The 22323-nt window shown below is 41.2% G+C and overlaps 1 protein-coding gene across 6 annotated transcripts in view; it reads right to left on the bottom strand.

Annotated features, from left to right (window-relative positions):
- Nucleotides 1–902: 902 nt before the first annotated feature.
- Nucleotides 903–22323, bottom strand: part of CCDC170 (coiled-coil domain containing 170) — a 101759-nt gene continuing 80338 nt past the window's right edge. For 5 of the 6 annotated variants that reach the window (XM_070796387.1, XM_070796389.1, XM_070796390.1 and 2 more), the window contains 4 exons: nt 19303–19476; nt 16351–16593; nt 5816–6052; nt 903–3677 (listed from right to left, as the gene is read on the bottom strand). In XM_070796387.1, coding sequence (XP_070652488.1) covers nt 3477–3677; nt 5816–6052; nt 16351–16593; nt 19303–19476 — 855 coding nt within the window. In that variant the 3' untranslated portion in view covers nt 903–3476. The remainder of the gene's footprint in view (nt 3678–5815; nt 6053–16350; nt 16594–19302; nt 19477–22323) is intronic. The other variant, XM_070796388.1, reaches the window with a different exon arrangement.

Genomic DNA, 22323 nt, shown 5'->3' with positions numbered 1-22323 from the left:
GATCTTCCCAACCCAGGGATAGAACCACGTCTCCTGTGGCTCCTGCCTTGTATATTCTTTACCACTGGGCTGCTGGGGAAGCCCCTGTCCAAGGTAGTCTACATTAAAAATAACACTGTGCTCAGTTGCTTCAGTCGTGTCCAACTCCTTGTGACCCTATGGACTGTAGCCCCCCAGGCTCCTCTGTCCATGGGATTTCCCAGGCAAGAATACTGCAGTTGGTTGCCATTTCTTTCTCCAGAGAAGGTCTTCCCAAGCCAGGGATCAAACCAGTGTCTCCTGCAGTTCCTGCATCACAGGAGGAATCTTTACCACTGCTGTAATCTTCAGTCTAGGAAGTAAGTGGATGAAACAAAGGAGGTAAAGATATGACAGCTGAGATGGCTGAGAAACTAAAGATAGAATGTTGCGTCGGTTTGCTTTACAGGCTTGAAAGTCACCTAAGACAAAGACAGTACTTGATGGGAGTGGAAAAGACACCTCTGAACCATTTTGACAGTCTTAGGTAGGAAGAATAGAAAAGATGTTAGTAGGTAGCTGCTATAAGGATAGAAAGTTACATGTTAGCAGGAGCCTCAAAAGAATGATGCTTTTTATACAAAAGCGAAAGAAGAATAGGGTGGAGGTTGCAGAGGGGAAAGGGAAACATCCAGACCCCATTTGCTGAAGAGAAGTTAATGGGGTGTGTGATAATGGAGATAAGATCGCTGCGGGTGGAGCCTTCTCAGTCAAAGGTTATGTAACCATGAGGTGCTTCCCCAGTGAAAATTAGGCTCCATGTCTAAGTCCTAAATATGACTACAATATCAATAACGTAGACATTCTTTAACAACTTTTCCACCTACCACTCTTTGTCCTTGAATCACTCACTGTTCATCTGAAAGACAAAGTAAAACTGGAAATTTAGATGGATCAGGTTTAAATTTATTTTTCCTAATTGAGATATTCTATGCATACATTCAAATGCCTCAGACAATGATCAGAATAACAACCTCAGTAGCAATTATCACTCAAGTGATTCAGTAGAATAGTTAATGTTAAATATTTTAACACTCTATTTAGAAAATCACATCACACTAATGCATTTTATTGGACAACATAAAATATACATGGACATTACAGAAGAACAAAATCTAACACAAAATTTTATGAAGCTGGCCTGCCAACTCTGGAATGAAGCCACAGAGGGAAGGACGACACCCAGCTGGCACTTCAACAGGGAGGGTAATAGCTTTACTAAAGGGTTGTCCATGTGTCCAAATGACACACACTCACTGGGCATGTGGACATAGGTACACAGACAGAGTTTATTTTCCTTATCCCATGTAGACATAGTCTTTCCACCAGCAATTCCTAAAGATTATATTCAAAGATTTTAAATATTTCTATGTGTATTAAAGATGATTGTATCTGTGCTTGAGTTATATATTGGAAATATTATATAAATGTCTATTTGGATAAATGGAATGTAATTCTGTATGATAAAGAGAAAGTACAGTACTAACCACTCCAGACCCTTTTTAATCCCTTATATGAGTATAGAAATAGAATTAATGAATAGAATTAATAAATCAAAATGGAAAAATAATATTATGACAGTTTATGTTTTTAAAGTGATGTTGTTAAAAGTGCCTTTGAAGAGTATAGAAAGGAAATGTACAGAGAAAATAAATGAAGTTCATCAAAGAGTGTATTTGGAAAATAATAACAGAGTGAATGTACAAACACTGATCTCCCCCTGCCCTGGACCTGCCCCTCATACCCGTCAGTAGACTGTGTTCTGTGGCCTGGTTGGAGCAGAACCACCCAGCACTTCCATCCCCCAGGAACCCAAAGAGTGAAGTCGCCTTCTCCACGGAGGTGTATGTGGTCCAGAGCAGCAGCCACTGCACCTTTGGAGACGTGAAGGCTCTCCAGAGACCTCAGACCTTCCCCTGGAGGAATACACAGCTGCCTCCCCCACTGTGCAGAGCTGGTCCATGTCCTCAGTCACGGCTGTGCAACAGCAGAATGCATGTGGTGGGAAAAGCCAGGCAGAGATGACCCGCCCCCCAGCAGAGCCCCTTGGTCACACTCCCTCTATGTCAGCTGTCATCCAAACGGTGTGAAACTCATTTCCTTTCTTCTAGAGTCTTCATTTTCTCTTAATGTTTGGGTAGAGTCTATTTTCTTCCTTCTCCTTTAATTAGATACTCATGCTTTGTTAAGGGATTGTAAAAAAAAAAAAAAAACTTTTTTGGAGGAAAGAAATAAGAATATTGCCCAGAGAGAACATGTTTTTCTTGGGAAGATAAGAATATGGTCTCCTGGAAGATATTTGTAAAACAGAAATTTAAAAGGAAGACATAAAATAATAGAAATGCACTATATAATCTCCATCTTGAAAAAGTTATCCCTGTTGTCAGTACATTTGATATAAAGTGAAAGTCATTCAGTTGTGTCCGACTCTTTCTGACCCCACGGACTGCAGCCCGCCAGGCTCCTCTGTCCATGGGATTCTCTAGGCAAGAATACTGGAGTGGGTTGCCATGCCCTCCTCCAGGGGATCTTCCCCACCCAGGGATCGAAACTGGGTCTCCTGCATAGTAGGCAGATTCTTTACCATCTGAACCACCAGCAAAGCCCCTTACACTTGATATATTAGTGAATAAACAGTGTAGATTTTATCTTATAGGTATTTTACGTTAAAGTTTTTATTTTTCAAGTACAGAGCTCAGCTCTGTTCAAACATTAAAGATTACCACCATATGTGATATGGTTGCAACATTTAAAAGAGGTACTTTTTTTTTTAACAGGACCTCAGACTTACGTGTGTTTCAGTCAAATAATTAGGTGTATGGCTTTTTAAAGAAATCATATGGGTCACACTTATAAATCTCAGTCACTTTTGGGCTTCAATACTTGATTGTAAGGATGTTTTCCTTCCTTTGTGGTACAGGTAATTTTCACCAGAATCACAGAAATTCAAGAGAAACAGAAAGACTGAAATAACAGAGAAGGTGTGGCCTTTGATACATAGCCAGTGTAGTATTCATTCTGGTTCTGTCAGTAATTAACTGCAATCATAGGTAGGTAACCAAGATCACTTCTCTGAGCCTCAGAGAGGTTATAAAATAAAAACATTACAGTTTCTCCACATTATTATTACGAGAATTAAAGTGGGTAGTAGAATCCCTGACTCATAATAGATACCACATAAATGTTCATTCCCTACCATCATTTCCAGTTCTAGATAATCTAGTAAAATTTTTCTTGAGTCCCAAAGTGCTAGCAAATAAACTAATAGTTGTTTATAGTGCCAAACACCTAAGGATGGCACTCTTAAGATCCTTTTTTGTCCATGAAGGATTCTTGTAGTATCATCAGAGAATGCAATATTCACACCCTGATCAAATTTCAAAGGATTGGGGAATTTATGAAATTGAGGATTGCATCCTATCTCTCATCATCTCCACCTCCCTCAAGAGACACGGTGTTCAGTGGAGAAGTTGTACGTGGCCTTGTGGGGGCCTGTCCTGCTTTGCAGTCTCATCTTTGAGGCAGGCACAGGGGACAAAGCGATGCTGGTGTGCATGGATCAGTCTTTCCAGACACTTGATGATTTCATAGTCAGGAAGAGCAAGACTCATCATATTCAAGCCCAGCATCTGAGAGACCACCTCCCTGAAGTCCATCAGCTGCAATAGCAAACAGAACCACATGAATCGAGAGAACAGATTGCAGCAACACTGCCAGATCAAAGGCAATCCAAACACCTGTGGAAAACCCAGGTCTGCATGAGCTAGCCTAATTACTTAGTCTCGTTACTCTTCAGGTAATTCTCTCATTTATAAAAAGATGAAGAAGAAGAAGGAAGGGGAGTATGGAGGAGGCTAGCCTACAAAATTACCTCTAAAGTCCTTTCAGACACCAACTTTCAGCAATTTAATAACCACTTTGCTTTTTATTTACTTTTAATTGGAGGATGATTGCTTTACAATATTGTGCTGGCCTCCACCATACATCAACATGAATCAGCCATAGATATAAGTATGTCCCCTCCCTCCTGAGCCTTCCATCCACCTCCCACCTCCCACTCCATCCTACCCTCTAGATAACCACTTTTATGATGAGACAATTAATGTGGTAGTAGTAGTAAAGTCACTCACTTCTGTCTGACTCTTTGACACCCCGTGGACTGTAGCCCATCAGGCTCTTCTATCCATGGGATTCTCCAGGCAAGAATGCTGGAGTGGATAGCCATTTCCTTCTCCAGGGATCTCCCCAACCCAGGGATCAAACCTGGGTCACCTGCATTGCAGGCAGATTCCTTACCGTCTGAACTACCAATTAATGTGGTATTGGCTACCAAATCAAGAAACCCAGTTCAGCAACTATAAAGGAGACTCTGGCCTTGATAAGATTTCATTTTCTCACTTCCAGGGTTAATGAGCAACCTACCTCCCTCCCTCCCATGCCTGTTCTGAAGTTAAGATCAAATGAAACGATAGTTGACTGTGTATGTGTTCTGCACACTAAGAAATGCTTTACAATTGTTGGTGTGGTTGAGTCTGTCACATGATAAATGCTTATGCCCTGGGGCGTTAACTGGGCAATGAACCTCTTCAACTAAAGGAAGAACCAATGGCAGAAGAAGTATGAGCTGATGAATATGGAGGACTTCTAAGTGTTGATCAAATCACATCACACGGATTGCCATTTCACAGCACAATGGACTCTCTGGGACAATTATTTGTCCATCACAAAAGGAAAAATGGGAGTTTGGGGCCAGAGAAGATGGACAACATGTGACTTATACCCCTTCAATTCTCACAGACTGGTTGCCGTGATTCTAGCCAAAAGCAGTAGTAGATCAACTAGAGATGGCCAGGGGACCCCTTCCATTTCAGAAAAGGTGTGAACCCATCCGAAGACAGATGTTCCTCCAGGAGAAGTGCCGTCCAAACATCACCTCCGTGTGCTCATTAACTTCCCAAGCCCTTTCCTATGCCAAGTCCAACATGGGAAAGCAAAGGCTCTCTCCAGCCTAATCTCCCCAGTGAAAAAGCTTTCCTCAAACTTGTCCCCCCTTCCGAATATGGCCAAAGCTATTAAATGCTGAGAAGTTCCCACTGAGACCACTCACTCTTGGACTTTGGCCTTCCTCAGTTCTGCCTGACACATGAGCCAAAGCAGAGGCTGCTAAAGAGAAAAAATATCCTGGGATCAGAGTCCTCACTGTGCCCTTCTGGGCTGCAGAGAGCGAGTGAGATGAAAGCCAAAAGCAGGGGTCAGGCTGCCCACGACATGTTTCTTTCTGCCTGACCTCCTGATGGACTCACCAGATAGCACCCCGCCTTGCACCCAGCGGGCGCACAAGTTCTGTTTTATGGTTTACATCTGGGCTCGGCCGGCCATTGGGTCTGGGTGCCACTGTTTGTGATGTGGGACCGTTTCCTGCAACTGATCTCTGCTGGAGATAAAATTTCCCTCCTGAGGCTGAAGCCCTGGATAACGTTAGATCTGGGATAACTCGAACTTCAGAGGCAATCAGCAAACATAATAAAAAAAAAAAAACTCTCCATAGCCAGGACCTGGCTTTTCACAGGCTTTCCATGGCTTTGCAAGCCATTAAAAGGTGAATTGCTTTTCTTAGTGGAGTAAATTCCTAATGGTTGTTTTGATGCCAAAAAGATGGGAGGGGGCAGATATAGACATGTTGGGATTATGTAGAAAGCCTGATTAAATAGTTATAAAGATATACATGAATAATTATCACACTTTTGAATTGTCTTATCTTTCCAAAATAAGGTTTCACCACCAGATTTCTACCCACCTGCCTTTCTCTCTTTCCTGCTTCTTCCAGAGATTTTTTTAGTGTCTTCATTTCACTGGTTACAACTTCTAGCATGTTCCTGGCCCTCTCTTTATTCTCCTTAGCCTCATGCTCTGTAGTCTCCAGTTCTGATTTGACAGACAGCAGCTTTTTCTCAGCTTTCTCCTTCATTTTTTCCAGTTTGTCTCTGGATTTATTTAGGTCTTCAATGGCTCTGGTCTGTTCCAAAGTTTTAATCTAAGAAGTCAAAGAGAATGCTAATAATTTCATCTGCATTTATTTAGGAAAGCTGTATAAACAAGACAAACCAGAAGTCAATGAAATTCACTTAACAACTTTTTTTAATAAACAAATAATGGAATGAAAAATGATGTAACTGCTGTGAATAACAGTTGGGCCATTTTCAAACTGTAAACACAGAGTTGACCTATGACCCAGCGGTTTCACTCCAAGGTACATAAATCCAAGAGAACTAAAGACTTATGTCCACACAAAATCTGTGCATGAATGTTTCTAGTAGCACTATTCATAATCACCAAAGTGTGAAAATAGCCTGAATATCCATTAATGGATGAGTAGATAAAGATGTGGTATATCCATACAACAGAGTATTATACAGCAGCAAAAAGGAACAATGTACTGATACATATTACAATACGGATAAGCCTTGAAAACATTATGCTAAGAGAAAAAAGTCAGTCACAAAAGACCACTTATTGTATGATTCCATTTATAGGAAGGATCCAGAAAAGGCCAGGGGCTGGTGGGAGTAGAGAATGAAGAGTAACTGCTGACAGATACAGGGTTTCTTTTTTGGGGTGATGAAAATATTCTGAAATTAGATAGCAGTGATGTTTACACAATTCTGTGAATATACTAAAAACCACTGAATTGTACACTTTTAAAAGAGTGAGATTTATGGAATGTAAATTGCATCTTGATAAAACTGAGATCAGAAAGCATATTTACAAAGAAGCCTCTAAAAAGGATCAAAAGGAATTCCTTTGAAATAAATTAAGAAGTGCATATGGGATGGACAAAGCAGAAAGACTAGCAGAGCTCTGAATTTAGTTCTGAGCCTCCTAACAGTTCAAACAAGGCCTACGGTCATAGTCTCCAAGAAAAAGCAAGAATTTGTGTTTCAATTTTATTGAAAAATCATTTAAAGGTAACATCTGAAAGTAATAAAAATTAAAGATACCAAATAATGAGTGTGTGCTGTCTCCTCCCTCCCCCTTTCATTACAACCCTTCTTTCCTGAGAAGGAAGGATAATTTCTTGTTGCATCTACTCCCATCCTGTGGTTCCCAGGGTGAAGCTGAATAATGAAGAGAGTGTCAGGGAAGAAGAAAGTCTGAGAGACTAAATTGATCTACTGAGAGAGGAATGGAAAGAGTCTCCGTTAAGTAGGCTGCAAAAAATAGTCTTGGAAGAAACTTGGGAGGATGGAAGAGGGACTTGTGAGGAGATGTAGGATGCCATGTAGGGAGGAAACTAAAAAGAGAGAAATGGATAAAAGATGCTTTAAAATATTGCCACTCTTGAATGAAATCCTTCTTTGGTTTTCTTTTTTTCTTCCTTTTTTTTTTTTGAATAACAATAATAAAGCAACCACTATCGTTTAATTTGTCAGACAGCTGATTGTTTATTGCTGAGGGATTTTGAGATTGTTGTGATTTCCCTAGACTACATTTGGACGCTACCGTCAGAGATTAAAATCTTGACCGAGTCTTGGGGTTAGAGCGCATCTTCACAGAGATTGAGTTCCAGAATTATGGCGTAAGGAGCACAAGCTGACCTGACCTAAACCCTGAAGAGTCCTCCAACACTTCTGGAAAGTCAGAGGAATGGTAGAAGCTATTCTCAGATTGGATTATGACACGCTATGGAAGAAAAGTGCCTGCTTGGGATACTGATGTCCAGATGGAAAATCATCAGATTTATATTGTCTGGGTGACGTCATTAAACTGAGAAAGCTTGAGTCAAATGCCTAAACTGGAAACTTGTTTTTACCTACCATCACACACACACACACACACACACACACACAACTTCTTAAGAAACTAAATTCCTTTCCAGGCAGAGAGGAAGTTGATGGCAGACATGCTCGCACAAGTTCACCAATTTTTTTACTGGTTCCATGAAGGAGAGAGGAAATCCCTTAGGAAACTGACAGCTGCTGTGGGACTTGCGATTGAGAAGGTGTGAGAACAACTGCTATAGCTTGGGAAACATGGAGGAAATAAAAGCAACAGCGAGGGGAAGGGGTTCTGAGTCAGCTTTCTAGTCAATGAAATAGCAGCAGTAGAGCAAGCATTCGCAACAAGGAAATGGGGGCTGACCTTGGAGATCATTCAGGAACTCCAAGTTATCGAAACCGTATTTGAATATAGATGGTAAATCAGTACCAGTATATTACAATAGTATCTCAGTGTTGATTCCTGGGTGCAGCTATTTTACTATGGTCACACAGAAGAATTCTCTTGTTCTTAAGAGATACCTGGGAAGTATTTAGGCATGAAGTGTCGTGATGTACTCTCAAATGATTCCTCTCTCTGTCTTTGTCTCTCTCTCATTATGCAAAATATAACAATCAGTAAAATGTTAACAATCTACATGAACAGTAGAATGTCTGTTATGCTATTCTTGAAACTGTTCTATTTGAAATTTTTCAAAATAAAAACTTGAGAAGGGAGCTTTCCCATGCATGATTGAGGCATGTGAGTATCCAATAAGTAAAAAGTTTTGAATAGATATGTACATTTATTTATAAATTATATAAACAAGAATTCTAAAAATACATTCTGTATTTTTTCAAATATTTTACAAATAGGGGACGTTAGAGGGGCAAAATCAGTATCAACCTTAAAACAAAGTGATCTCCCTTTCACAGAGATACCCTTCATGGGCCAACAATCTCAGGGCTGCAGAGAAAATATGGGGTAAAGAGAGAAGTTTCTGGGATTGCTGCATGGAATTAAAAATGTTGTATTAACAGAAGAGGAGATATATTCAGCCTTTCTGCTCAGCTTGGAAAAAACATTTACAGTGGGCCGTCTACCAAAAGAGATGGAACACAGCTTGGAGAGTTAGAAGCACATAAATCAAGTCCTAATGAGAAGAATTTATAGCCAAGAATTTCTCAAAAATATGAGACTTTATCACAGTCCTGAGGGCTGCCTGAATTCCTGTTGTCAGGGAGCAAGTTACAGAGTCCAAGCCAAACCACCAGGACAGAACTGGGAGCCAACTTTGGGAAGGCGTTCTCAGCCTCCTAAGTCAAACAGGATTGCTGGGAGGGGAGCAGGGCAAATGGGTTTCTTAATCCAACTAAGGGAGCTTCTCAGAGTCAGCCCAGAGTTCAGTGAGAGTCTGTGTCCCTCAGTTTTCCCAGTGGGTCTGAGATGATCATAAACAGGACCGATGCACCATGCAGACCCCAGCCAGGATGGATCATATTCTGAGAGTTTCCCTTCTGGTGAATAACGTATCTGGCATCTGCCTCCTGGAGGAAAAGCATTTCAAATCTGGCGAACGATTCTCTCTTGTGTTATAAGGGCCAAGGGCTCTGAAAGATAAGGTGATTAAATTTAACATCTGATCTGTTGAATCTGCAAGTGGATCTACAATCTTCACCTGGAGGGTTTTCTGGAGCTTGTACAGAAAATAGGACCCTAAGGTTACAGCCACTATGGAGAACAATATAAAAGATCCTTAAAAAACTAAAAATAGATCTACCATATGACCCTGCAATCCCACTCCTGGGTATATATCTGGAGAAAAACATGATCCAAAAGGATACATGCACCCCAATGTTCATCGCAGCACAGTTTACAATAGCCAAGAAATGTCCATCAACAGAATAGATAAAGATGCGGTACAGGTATACAATGGAATATTACTTAGCTTAAAAAAGAAAGGAGGAATGCTATTTGCCACAACATGGATAGGCCTGGAGATTATCATACTGAGTGAAGTAAGTCAAACAGGGAAGAAATATTGTATGACATCCCTTACATGTGGAATCAAAAAAGAAACGATACAAATGAACTTACAAGACAGAAAAGAGACTCACAGGCAGAGACCAAACTTAGGATTGCCAGGAGGGAAGGGATAATTAGGGACTTTGGGAAGGTCATGTACACACTGTTATATATAAAATGGATAACCAACAAGAACCTACTGTATAGCACATGGAACTCTGCTCAGTGTTATGTGTTAGCCTGGATGGAAGGAAAGTTTGCAAGAGAGTGGATATATGCATATGTATGACTTAGTCCCTTTGCTGTTCACCTGAAACTCTCACAACATTGTTAATCGGCTATACTCCAACACAAAATAAAAAGTTTAAACAAACAAAAAAACAGGACTCTGCAGAAGCCCTGAACTGTACAGGCACTCTCTAAAGAGGGTGGGACAGAAGAGGAGAAGGGTTGCCCAGGAAAGCTGCATTCCTCCACAAAGAACCCCAGAGATTTTGCTAGGAGGGAACTATAGCAGAAACCATAGGAAGCTGTTCTACTTTGCAGGCTGAGTTCACCTCCACTCCCCTACCTCACCCAAGAGGTCCTTTCTCACAGGTTTGCTTGATGCACACATTCAAAGCTGGGTGAGTCCAGGGCAATTCAAGGTCAATGAGTCAACATAATCAGAGCTCAGTTCATGATTGGTAGGTTAGGGGAAAAAATATAAACTAAAGTCACACGGGCTGGATTGGAGAGCATTCTGAAGTGTGGGAGGAGCATGGGAAGCAGAGTCAGTAAGCAGATGAGAGCTTTGCTGGTGGCTGAAGATTCTTATTCCTTTTGAGTGTGTCCTTGAGAGACTACAAGAAAGATAATGGTTGTTTTCCACTAGTTTCTGGTCATCTGACTACCGATTTTTGGCCACAGCTCCCTACTAAGATTGTGTCCTGTAGTACAGTCTGAAAGTGCTCTATTGAATATCTGGTCTTCCTTTTTTTATTACTTCCCAGAATAAAGATCCATCTAAGTGAGCTCCAGGGACTAAGCTCCAGCCAGTGAAGACTAAGAAGTGTTGTACTGTTCCTGGAAAGCGGCGTACTGGGTGTCCTTCCACCTTGCTTCCTGCCTCGTGCCTGGAATGAGGCAGAGCCCAGGTAGCTGGCTTGCCCTAAGAGGTGGTCTTGAGGAGGAGTTATTGCCAGGACAGTAAAGCAGAGAGAACAAGCCAGGATTAATGATGACCGTGAAGCTATCCTCCTAAACATGGAATGACTACGCCCATGCTTTCTTTCAGTGAGAAAGCAGCAAACATCTCTCCTGACCAAGCCACTGTTTTGCGTTTCAGCCTTTTCAGCTGAAACTAATCATAACTCACACCAGCTATGAAGCAACTGGCATTTCATGAGTTATGCAAAGAGCTGGAGTCCTGCCACCTGTTTCAGTCCCTGCGTTTGCATTTGTGCATAAGGCTACGCTTCTGCCAATTAGTAACACAACTTTAATTATCTTAGGTTAATGAAGAAAGAGCAAAGGTAGAGTTAATACATAAATAATGTGTTCATGCCAAGTGGAGGCCATGCTGTGTCATGATATATGTACAAACAAAGCATCTGCAGCAGCAACATAAAGGCACATAGTAGAATAATTAACTCTGTGAATTAATAATTCACTCTTGCTGCTGCTGCTGCTGCTGCTACGTCGCTTCAGTCGTGTTCGACTCTGTGCGACCCCATAGACAGCCTCCTACCAGGCTCCTCTGTCTCTGGGATTCTTCAGGCAAGAACACTGGAGTAGGTTGCACTTCCTTCTCCAATGCAGGAAAGTGAAAAGTGAAAGCGAAGTCGCTCAGTCATGTCCGACTCTTAGCGACCTCATGCACTGCAGCCTACCAGGCTCCTCCGTCCATGGAATTTCACTCTTAGACAACATAAACTGTCCACATGTCAGAACCAAAAGAGCCCATACCACACACAAGCAATTGGTACTATGCGTTCTTGGTAATGGTGATTTCAGTGAAATAAAATCTAGCATAGTGAATTAATATTGCCCATCTTTGCTGCTAAGTCACTTCAGTCGTGTCCGACTCTGTGCGACCCCATAGACGGTAGCCCACCAGGCTCCGCCGTCCTTGGGATTCTCCAGGCAAGAGCACTGGAGTGGGGTGCCATTGCCTTCTCCGATTGCCCATCTTTAAATATGTATTTATTTCTTTGGCTGCACCAGGTCTTAGCTGTGGTACTCGGGATCTTTAGCTGTGCCATGTGGGATCTAGTTATCCGACCAGGGATCGAATAAGGATCAACCAGGATCTGACAGGCCCCTGAATGGGGAGAGCAGAGTCTTAGCCACTGGACCACAAGGGAAGTCCCCAATATTGCCAATTTTTAAATTCTAGTTTTACACTTTGTTTTGATTTCTAAATTGATTTGGATTTTATAGTGGTAAAAATGTAATGAGATTAAGAGATTTCTATATAGTATTAAGTTTGTACATATGCAAGCAATATTAAAATAAAATTACTCTGGCTCAACACAGGAAGGGGAAATACAGACAATACTTTTTCTTTCAAAAGCAAATTTCTGCAATACTTATGTTTGCCTGCTAAACTAAAATTTAGTAATTTATCTGGAAAGGTCTGCTTTTCCCTGGTCTAGAATTCAGGAGGAAATTTACTACATGGGTCTTTAAAAGAAAGGTTTGAGTAAGCTAGGAGTCAAAGTCTTTGACAATGTTTTGCAATACAAATAGAAACACATAAAAAAAAAAAAACTGGCATGCAAATTTTCAAAACAGGCTTATTCATCATAAACAAAAAAAAATGGAAATAATCCAAATGCCCATCAGATACTGAATAAACAAAACACAGTATGCCCATACAATGGAATATTATCCAGCCATTAAAAAGAAATGCGATGGTTAAGTTTATGTGTCAGTTTGACTGGGCCACAAGGTCCAGATATTTGGTCAAGCATTATCATGAATTTTCTGTGAGGTTGTTTCAGCATAAGATTAACATTTCCCTTCCGTAATGTGGGTGGACTTCAACCAATCAGTTGAAGGCCTGAATAGAAAAAAGACAGACTTCCCCTGAAGCAAGAGAAGAACTCTTTCAGCAGACAGGCTTTGGACTGGCTCTTCCTGGATTTCCAGCCTGCTGGCTCATCCTGCAGATTCTGAACTTGCCAGCTTCCATAATTATGTAGGTCACTTCCTTAAAATAAATCTGTGTGTGTGTACACACATCCAATTAGTTCTGTTTCTCTGGAGAACTCTGATTAATACAGGAATGAAGTACTGATCACAATATGGGTGAACCTCGAAAACACAGAAAGTGAAAGAAGCCAGAGGCAAAAGGCTCCCTACTGCATGGTTCTATTTATATGCAATGTCCAGAATGGGCAAATCCACAGAGACAGCAGCTCAGTCATTAAAGAATCTGCCTGCAGTGCAGGGGACCTGGGTTCAATCTCTGGGTCAGGAAGATCCCCTGGAGAAGGAAATGGCAACACACTTCAGTACTCTTGCCTGGAAAAGCCCATGGACAGAGGAGCCTGGCAGGCTACGGTATGTGCGGTCTCAAGAGTCGGACACGACTTAGCAACTAAATCATCATAGAGATAGAAAGTAGATTATTGATTTACAGAGATTGAGGAAAGGATGAATATGGAGTATTGTCTCTTGGGTTTTTGTTTTTTTTTTTTTTGCAGGGGTGGATAATGGACAAATTCTAGAATTAGGGAATGGGGATAGTTGTACAACCTTGTCAATATATTACACGAAAAACCACTGAACTTTGTACTTTCAAAGAGTGGATTTTATAGCATGTAATTTCAATCTCAATTTTTAAAATAAAACACATAGAAATGTAGTCCAAATGATTATTTTGGATTGACCATCTATAAATGGTGAAATTAATTCTTAATTGAATAAGAGTGTCCCCCCACCCATGCAAAAAATACATCTACCAGAACCTCAGATTGTCATCTTATTTGTAATAAGGGCCTTTGCAAGTGTAATTAAGAAGCTCAAGGTGAAATCATCCTGGATTTGGGTGGGTCCCAGATCCACTGGTGGGCTTCTCCAGTGGCTCAGACTGTAAAGAACCCTCTGCAATGCAGAGACCTGGGTCTGATCCCTGGGGTGGGAAGATCTCCTGGAGGAGGGCATGGTAACCCACTCCAGTATTCTTGCCTGGAGAATCCCCATGCCCAGAGGAGGCTGGTGGCTACAGTTCATGGGGTCACGAACAGTCAGACACAACTGAACGATTAAGCACAGCACAGCAGATCCACTGGAGCTGGTACTCAGCACTGAGTATAACGCTTATTGTTTAAAACGTAGACCAGAACAGGTTATAGGACATAATTACCTCTAATTAAGATTTTCTCCTTGATGGTCAAAGAATTAAAAGCAAAGTTAAAGGGAACTCATTTTTCACTTAAGGATGGAACATTATATAATACCCCATCCTGTACCACCTAGAAGCACTGTCCACACACCAGTGGTGTGTGCTCCACATTTGAAAACGTTGCTTACACTGTTAATACTGGAATTGGAAATTCTCAAGCCAGCCACAGTGACCAGAAACACAACTTGTATAATCACATCATCCAGAAAACAAAACTTCATTATAAGAATCAGGCTTTCTTGTGAAAAGGTTAAGTGGAAAGACGCTTGTAAATAATTAAAAATAACGCAGTGAAAAAATGATGAAGACCTAAGATCTAAGTCGCTGAGACCAAAGGGGAACAAACTACAGACACAGCCCTCAGTTCGCACTTGCTGCTTCCTGCTTCCGCTCTCTCTTCCTGCTTCCGCTCTGTCTTCCTGCTTCCGCTCTCTCTTCCTGCTTCTGCTCTCTGCTACCACTAGGGTGACTCCTCTTAACCCAACACTTCTGGTTCACAGGGTTGTCTTGGGCCAGGAGTCCTATGGCCACTCTCACTACCCTTAGCCAGGATCACGACTTAGAACATCTGCCCCAGAGTCTCTGATGGTGGGTCACTGTGTCTGTCACTTGAGAAGGTCACCCCCGCCTGCTCCCACAGCATGCTGTCCCTCTCGCATCTTTAGCCACCTTCCATATTCCCCATGAGGAGAAGGCAATGGCACCCCACTCCAGTACTCTTGCCTGGAAAAGCCCATGGACGGAGGAGCCTGGTAGGCTGCAGTCCATGGGGTCGCTAAGAGTCGGACACGACTGAGCGACTTCACTTTCTCTTTTCACTTTCATGCATTGGAGTAGGAAATGGCAACCCACTCCAGTGTTCTTGCCTGGAGAATCCCAGGGACGGGGGAACCTGGTGGGCTGCCATCTGTGGGTCGCACAGAGTCAGACACGACTGAAGCAACTTAGCATAGCATAGCATATTCCCCATGGGCGCAAATGGAACCTCAGGCTCTGGAAGGGTGCAGTCTAGGCCCCCTGCCCCAGCACTCTTGCAGCCCCCGCCAGTCAGGGTGGAATCAACTGCATGCTGACGTCAGGGATTTTCCCCATACCCACCAGACACACACCCTAAAGGTCAATTTCAAGGTGTGAGCAGGGTGTCCAGGATACTTACCTCCAACACTTTCTCCTCACCCAGGGACCCCATCAGATGCTTTCCCTAGCTTCTCCTTCCTTTACATGCAAATGTGTCCCTTCCCCTGGGCTATGTCTGCCCTTCCCTTCTCTAGGGAAGCCAACCTCTGTTTAGCTACCTTGTTCTGATGCCAGAAGGGCTTGGAAGAGGGAGGGGGGAAGAGCTAATGACTCAGAAGAGAAAATCAAGTGGGAACTATGCCCTAAGATATGGTTCTGCTACACAGATTCAACTGCTGGCTTTATTCCAGATTCCTTTTCCCAAATGATCTGTCTCCAGACTCAGAAACATTCCATTTCAAAGCCCTCATCTGCAGAGAGGAAGGACATCACTGTTGCCAGTATGCACGACAGGTGTACCTGCCAGGGATGCCAGTGTATATGAAGTTAACATATTATTGTCAGGGGCATACACACGTGACATTTGAATATTTTTATTAAATCCTAAGTTTTTATTTCATTCTTCTCTATACTCATTAGAAGTCAAAGACCTCGAATCCAGGAAGCACATGGCCCCAGCCTGTCTGCCCTCTTCCCTGCTTGGTGTGACAATATCCCAAAGCATAACACACATCCTACTGCCATCTGATCCTTCTCAGCGGACACTTGTGTGTGTCCATTTTCTCATCTTCTCTAAGCAAATGCCAACGCAAAAAAAAAAAAAAATGTCTATATGATTCCTAATATCATAGTCACCCACACTTTGAAGAAATGTTTTTATTTTCTGTACATCACATCACCCCTTTTTGACTTGATTTTTCATTCAGCAACTATGGATGGCTTCATTTCAGATATTGAAGAGACACGAAGTTGATCTACCCTGCTGATTTGTGAAATTTGTTGCATTTTCTCACAGCTCTAGAAAATCAGAGAAAGTTTTCAGCTTTTTTTTTTTTCCTAGTGTGGCCCTTATAAGGCTGTCACTCTTTTGCATACATTTTTATGGAAACACAATCAGTGACAAGGAAACACAGCTGAGCACTTGCCTTAAGTTCACTGGTGTCAGCCAGTTTGGCTTTGAGCTCGGTGTTCAGCTCTTGACACACACTCAGCTCTTTCTGCAGCCTCTCCACCTTCTTCTGCATCTTCCTGATGGTGACATTGGCCTCATCCCGCTCCACCATCACAGCCGAGCGCACCTGCTTCTCCTGCTCCAGGTGGGCTATTTTCTGCCGGAGGAAGTTCATGTGTAGCTCTTTGCTCTCCAGTCTTTCCTTCTGAGTCTTTAGCTGGTTTGATACAAAAAAAGGATTTTTTTTTTTTAGCTGTGAAATTCCATTCATTTATTTTTTAGGTTTTTTAAATGTATTTAATTTTAATTGCAGGATAATTGCTTTACAATATTGTGTTGGTTTCTGCCAAACATCAACATGAATCAGTCATAGGTATACATATGTTCCCTCCCTCTTGAGCCTCCCTTCCACCTCCCTCCCCAAGGGATTTTTTAAAATAATCATTGACTAGTCAGTAAATATAAATGAATTCCTCAGATAATATTGATCTTTATCTATACTTCAATAAGACTAATTTGTAAACCATCAAAAAAAGGCTACAGGATTTCTTTTCCTGATTGCATTTTTTTATCCCTATTTTTCCAAGAATTAATTTGGTAGCTGCAAAGTATGAGACAAAAGAGCCACAGACAATGAACCAAGGAGTAGGCTTTCAATGTCTCATTCCCTCTAACATGACGTGCATCGTAATAAAAATGTAAAATTACTTTTAAAACTACTAAAATGAGCTTATCAAGAGCGGAACATAATAAGACAGACAAAATCCTCTCCAACACCCCATGGCAACTATGCTCACACTGGTCTTTTCTGAAAGAAGATACAGTGCAAATTAGCACCAAATACCCAGACTGACTAATTTCAACCATTTAGAAACAGGTTCAGTGGCACCAAACATGGGATTTGATATGTTTTTAAAATAAGCTACATGAAGGAGATTTTGAGGAAAGCTTTATTTATATATTGAAGATTTTAGAAATAGGTGTTAATTCACCTTCAAGAAGGTGTTATTTCATTAGTGTCTTTATTACGCACCAGACCTAAACCATCCTCAAACCAAGCTGAACAAGGTCTTCACTTGGCACTTAGCATTGACAGTCAAACTTAATGAAAGAAATTGAAATGTTTTTTAGAAAAAGATTACAGACTCTAAAAGGAGAAAAAAAATCCTCTTGGTCTTCACATGTCACAATTAGTGAGTGGAATATTAAGTATAGGAACCTCATTCATCTATTACAGACACTGAAACTTGGAATCGTGTAGAAATATAGAATCTTAGAGCTAAAAAAAATCCCATTTTCTCCAATTATATAATCTGCATTAGTAAAGTGTGAAGAACTTTGTGAAACACGGGCTTAAATATCTTGCCAAACAGTGACAAGCAATGTCCGTGCTCATATCCTTTTTTAACAAGGCTCTTTTAGTATTTCTGTAACTAACCTCCCTTCCCTGAGCTTCTTCATGTCAAGTTCCACTCTTTTGCAAATTTACCCTGGTAAATTCTGTACACTGGTCATTTTAATAATTATACAACACTTAAGAAAGAATAGTATTGGATATTGAGGGAAAATCAATTATCTGAGAACTTCAGAAAGAACCTCAGCTCAGTTTCATGTCTCTGATGGGAATAGGGGTTGTCTGCTTTCTTTTAGAAAATATTCCTTAAGACACCATAAATGGAAGTCATATATGAATAGAGCATCTTCTATGAACCAAGAGTTCAAAAATGCTGTTTTTAAAAAATTAACATCACAAGATAGGTATCATTCCCATCTTAAATACAAGGAAATGAAGACAGAAAGGTATATAATTTTGCCCAATGTCATACAGCTTGGTGGAGCCAAATTGAGAACCCAGATGTGAATCATTAAGCAGCCTATACATGATAATTCTACCACAGAATTTTCTCCTAAGAACTATTCTAAGGATACATCTGTGTTTTCCTCTTTCTTTCCCCAATGCCAATAATTATATAACTAATAATTATGTTTTTATCCATTTCATCCATTCATTCATTTATGTAGTCTAAACTGTTTCTAAGTCTTCCTTTGAGTTAGTGGAAAGTAAGCGCTTCTCCCCTCTACTTTCTACTGCAAGAGAGCTTATGTAAAGGCATAAGCTTTTACTCTCCTCTTCTCCCACAGTCATAGAAATAGTGATTTTTTTCATGCATGCTTTTTTGCATTTCTCTTCTTCATCCCTTTCTTTTTTTAAACTTCTGCCTGGTCCTAAGTACTTCTGTGAACCACAGTCATAAGGACCACCCTAGGGATGGGAACAGAGAAGCAATGGCACCCCACTCCAGCACTCTTGCCTGGAAAATCCCATGGACAGAGGAGCCTGGTAGGCTGCAGTCCATGGGGTCGCTAAGAGTCGGACACGACTGAGCGACTTCACTTTCACTTTTCACTTTCATGCATTGGAGAAGGAAATGGCAACCCACTCCAGTGTTCTTGCCTGGAGAATCCGAGGGACGGGGGAGCCTCCTGGGCTGCCGTCTATGGGGTCGCACAGAGTCAGACACGACTGAAGCGACTTAGCAGTAGCAGCAGCAGGGATGAGAAACTGCTAACTGAAAAGAGCCTAGGTCCTTGGAAACTTTACAGAGCAAAGATGTCACATTCACCCTAACCTGCTACCTCCAGAAATGTATGTTAGAAAAAAAAATACCAAAATAAAAAAAGCAAAACAACAACAAAACTACTTCTAATTGCTTGAGTCTGCAACTTTGGGCCTCTATTACTCATAGTTAAACATAACCTTGGATGATACATTTACTTTCCCTTCAGGCTTGAAATCAAGACTCAGCTTCTGAACACATATTTGTATGTTTCCTATCCACATTGGCAAATATGGTAGAAGTACATTATTTTTCAAGATTTAAGTTTCTCAGAATTTCCTTCTCACAACACCCACAACATTCCCTACCTTTCTCTGTAAATTGTGGGCGATCGTCTTGTTTTCAATGACTGCATTGCTCTCAAGGCGGACCAGCTGCTCTGTGCGAGCTAAAACTACATCCAGACGCATATCAAAGCCAAGTTCAGCAGCCATCTGGTCCAACTTCATTTTCTCTGAAAGCTGATCCAGAAATTTAAGATACTAAACTCAAGAACAAAAATAAAAATTGGACACAAAAGTACAGTTAATAAGCCATCTCACAGAATCTTTCTCTTTCTCCCAAGCTTACAGGTAGTTCTTATTAAACCCAGTACAGAGCCCAGCCCCTGACTCCAGTGCTTGGTGATGAATTCTTGAACTGCCCTGCGAGCTCCATGTTCTGTTCCTTGTCCAAATTTTCTTGACTCCTCTGGTCAGTGGCCTTGATGTTTAGTCTAACATCACACAGTCTTCTTAACCCTGTGTTGTTGTTTAGTCACTAAGTCGTGTCCGACTCTTTTATGACCCCATGGACTGTAGCCCCCCAGACTCCTCTGTCCATGGGATTTCCTAGGCAGTAATACTGGAGTGGGTTGCCATTTCCTTCCCCAACTCAGAGGATCTTCCCAACTCAGGGATCGAACCAGGTCTCTTGCATTGGCAGACAGAAAATTTGCACTGAGCCGCCTGGGAAGCCCTGCCATCTGACAAATGAGGCATGTCCCCGACTACATCTACATCTCTCTGCTTTGACTAGATGCTGCTGCTACCATGACCCTCCCAGCCCCTGGGATCTACTGGTTAATCCAGCCTCTGTAGACCAATCATCTACATACCTTCCATGGCAATTTTGTCCACCCAAGTGAGCCCTGGCCTCCAAGGTAGAAACTGACCACTTAGCCAACCACTTTACTCTTCCTGGGTTGTGGTTCTACAAACCACGCTAAAACCAGAGCTCTCCATACAAACAAACGTGGACAATGTTTTTAAGTTAAAATTCTTTAGAAAATGTCTTTAAAAGGTTTTAAGTATCAAGGATAAAGGAACAACTTTTTTTTTTTTTAAGTCTTTATTGAATTTGTTATAGTATTGCTTCTGTTTTGTGTTTTGGTTTTTTGGCTGGGAGGCATGTGGGATCTTAGCATCCAGGAATCGAACCCATACCCCCTGCATTGAAGGCAAAGTCTTAACCACTGGACCACCAGGGAAGTCCCAACATTCTAAAATAGAGCTGTATCAGAAAAGTCAAAATTCATAGTTTAGTCGGTGAAAGTCACAAAACTAGCCTAGGATCCTCCTCCACTTGATCTCTGGGGCTTATCTGGTCACATCAGACATTAAATGCTTACTGAGTTCTTGACAGATGAATAAATCAACCAATGGGCTTTCTGTAACAGAATTCCATGATTTGGGTTCTATCTTTGAAACTTCTTCTCATTGCAATAGCTCTTCATCCAACAGGCATTTTTAGGCAATTATATGTTGAAACAAGTATCATTTTCTGATGACTGAAGCATGCCAGCTTAAAGCCCTGAACTACCTATATTTCAGTCATCAGGATGAAAGTATTTGTAAGTGTATATCTTCTAATTTTGTTGAAAAGCATACATAAAACTTCATCTTTCCTATATAAGTCACAGTCATCACAGGCATCGTGGTTGTATCATGTGACAAAACCACAGGCTGTTTCTGTCTCTGCATCATCAGTTTGTAACTTCTAAATGCTCTGTCAGCCCCCCACCCCACTCCCAGCATGGACTATTTCATTTCTAATCTATGCAAATGAAAGTGAAATAACTGCTATTGCTTGTATTTTAAATAAAATAGAGTTGGTAACTTTTCTGGGAAGGTATAAAAGCTTCATTTTCTATTTCTATTGGCCCATCCACTCAGCAGACAAAGATCTACCTCAGGCCAAAGGGGATTAAGATAAGAAGGAGCCAAGACCCAAAAGAGGAAGCGCCTTTTCAAGAATCTTGGCCAAGCCTCAGAAAGTTAAAGTTGCTGAAAGGATTCCTGTACATTTTGTTCATTTGAATCACAATGAATCACAACTTAGCATGAATATATTCTATGCTGTGTAAGTTTCAATTACCTGTATTTAAATTTAATTTCTGTACACCTTTGCTTTTCAATCTTACATGCCTAGAAAAAGCAAGAGAATTTAAAAAAAAAAATCTACTTCTGCTTCATTTACTATGCTAAAGCCTTTGTGTGAATCACAACAAACTGTGGAAAATTCTTAAGTAGATGGGAAACCAGATTTTTACCTGTCTCCTGAGAAACCTGCATTCAGGACAAGAAGCAACAGTTAAAACAGGACATGGAACAATGGACTGGTTCCAAACTGGGAAAGGAGTATGTCAAGGCTGTATATTGTCACCTAGTTTATTGAACTTCTATGCAGAGTACATCATTCAAAATGCTGGGTTGGATGAAGCACAAGCTGGAATCAAGATTTCTGGGAGAAATATCAGCAACCTCATATATGCAGATCATACCACCCTAATGGAAGAAAGCAAAGAGGAACTAAAGAGCCTCTTGATGAGGGTTAAAGAAGAGAGAAGGAAACCTGGCTTAAAACTTGACATTCAAAAAACTTAAGATTATGGCATCCAGTCCCATCACTTCATGGCAAATAGATGGGGAAAAGTGGAGATAGTGACAGATTTTATTTTCTTGGGCTCCAAAATCACTCCAGATGGTGACTGCAGCCATGAAATTAGAAGATATTTGCTCCTTGGAAGTAAAGCTATGACAAACCTAGACAGTGTTTTAAAAAGCAGAGATATCACTTTGCTGACAAAAGTCCATATACTCAAAGCTATGGTTTTTCCAGTAGTCATGTATAGATGTGAGAGTTGGTCCATAAAGAAGGCTAAGTGCCAAAAAATTGATGCTTTTGAATTGTGCTGGAGAAGACTCTTGAGAGTTCCTTGAATAGCAAGGAGATCAGTCAATCCTAAAGGAAATCAACCCTGAATATTCACTGGAAGGACTGCTGCTGAAGCTGAACTTCCAATACTTTGGTCACCTGACATGAAGAGCCAACTCACTGGAAAAGACTCT

Source organism: Bos indicus, chromosome 9 (genome assembly GCF_029378745.1).
Source record: "Bos indicus isolate NIAB-ARS_2022 breed Sahiwal x Tharparkar chromosome 9, NIAB-ARS_B.indTharparkar_mat_pri_1.0, whole genome shotgun sequence".
Classification (NCBI taxonomy): Eukaryota; Metazoa; Chordata; class Mammalia; order Artiodactyla; family Bovidae; genus Bos; species Bos indicus.
This window is presented reverse-complemented; position numbering and strand designations above follow the sequence as displayed.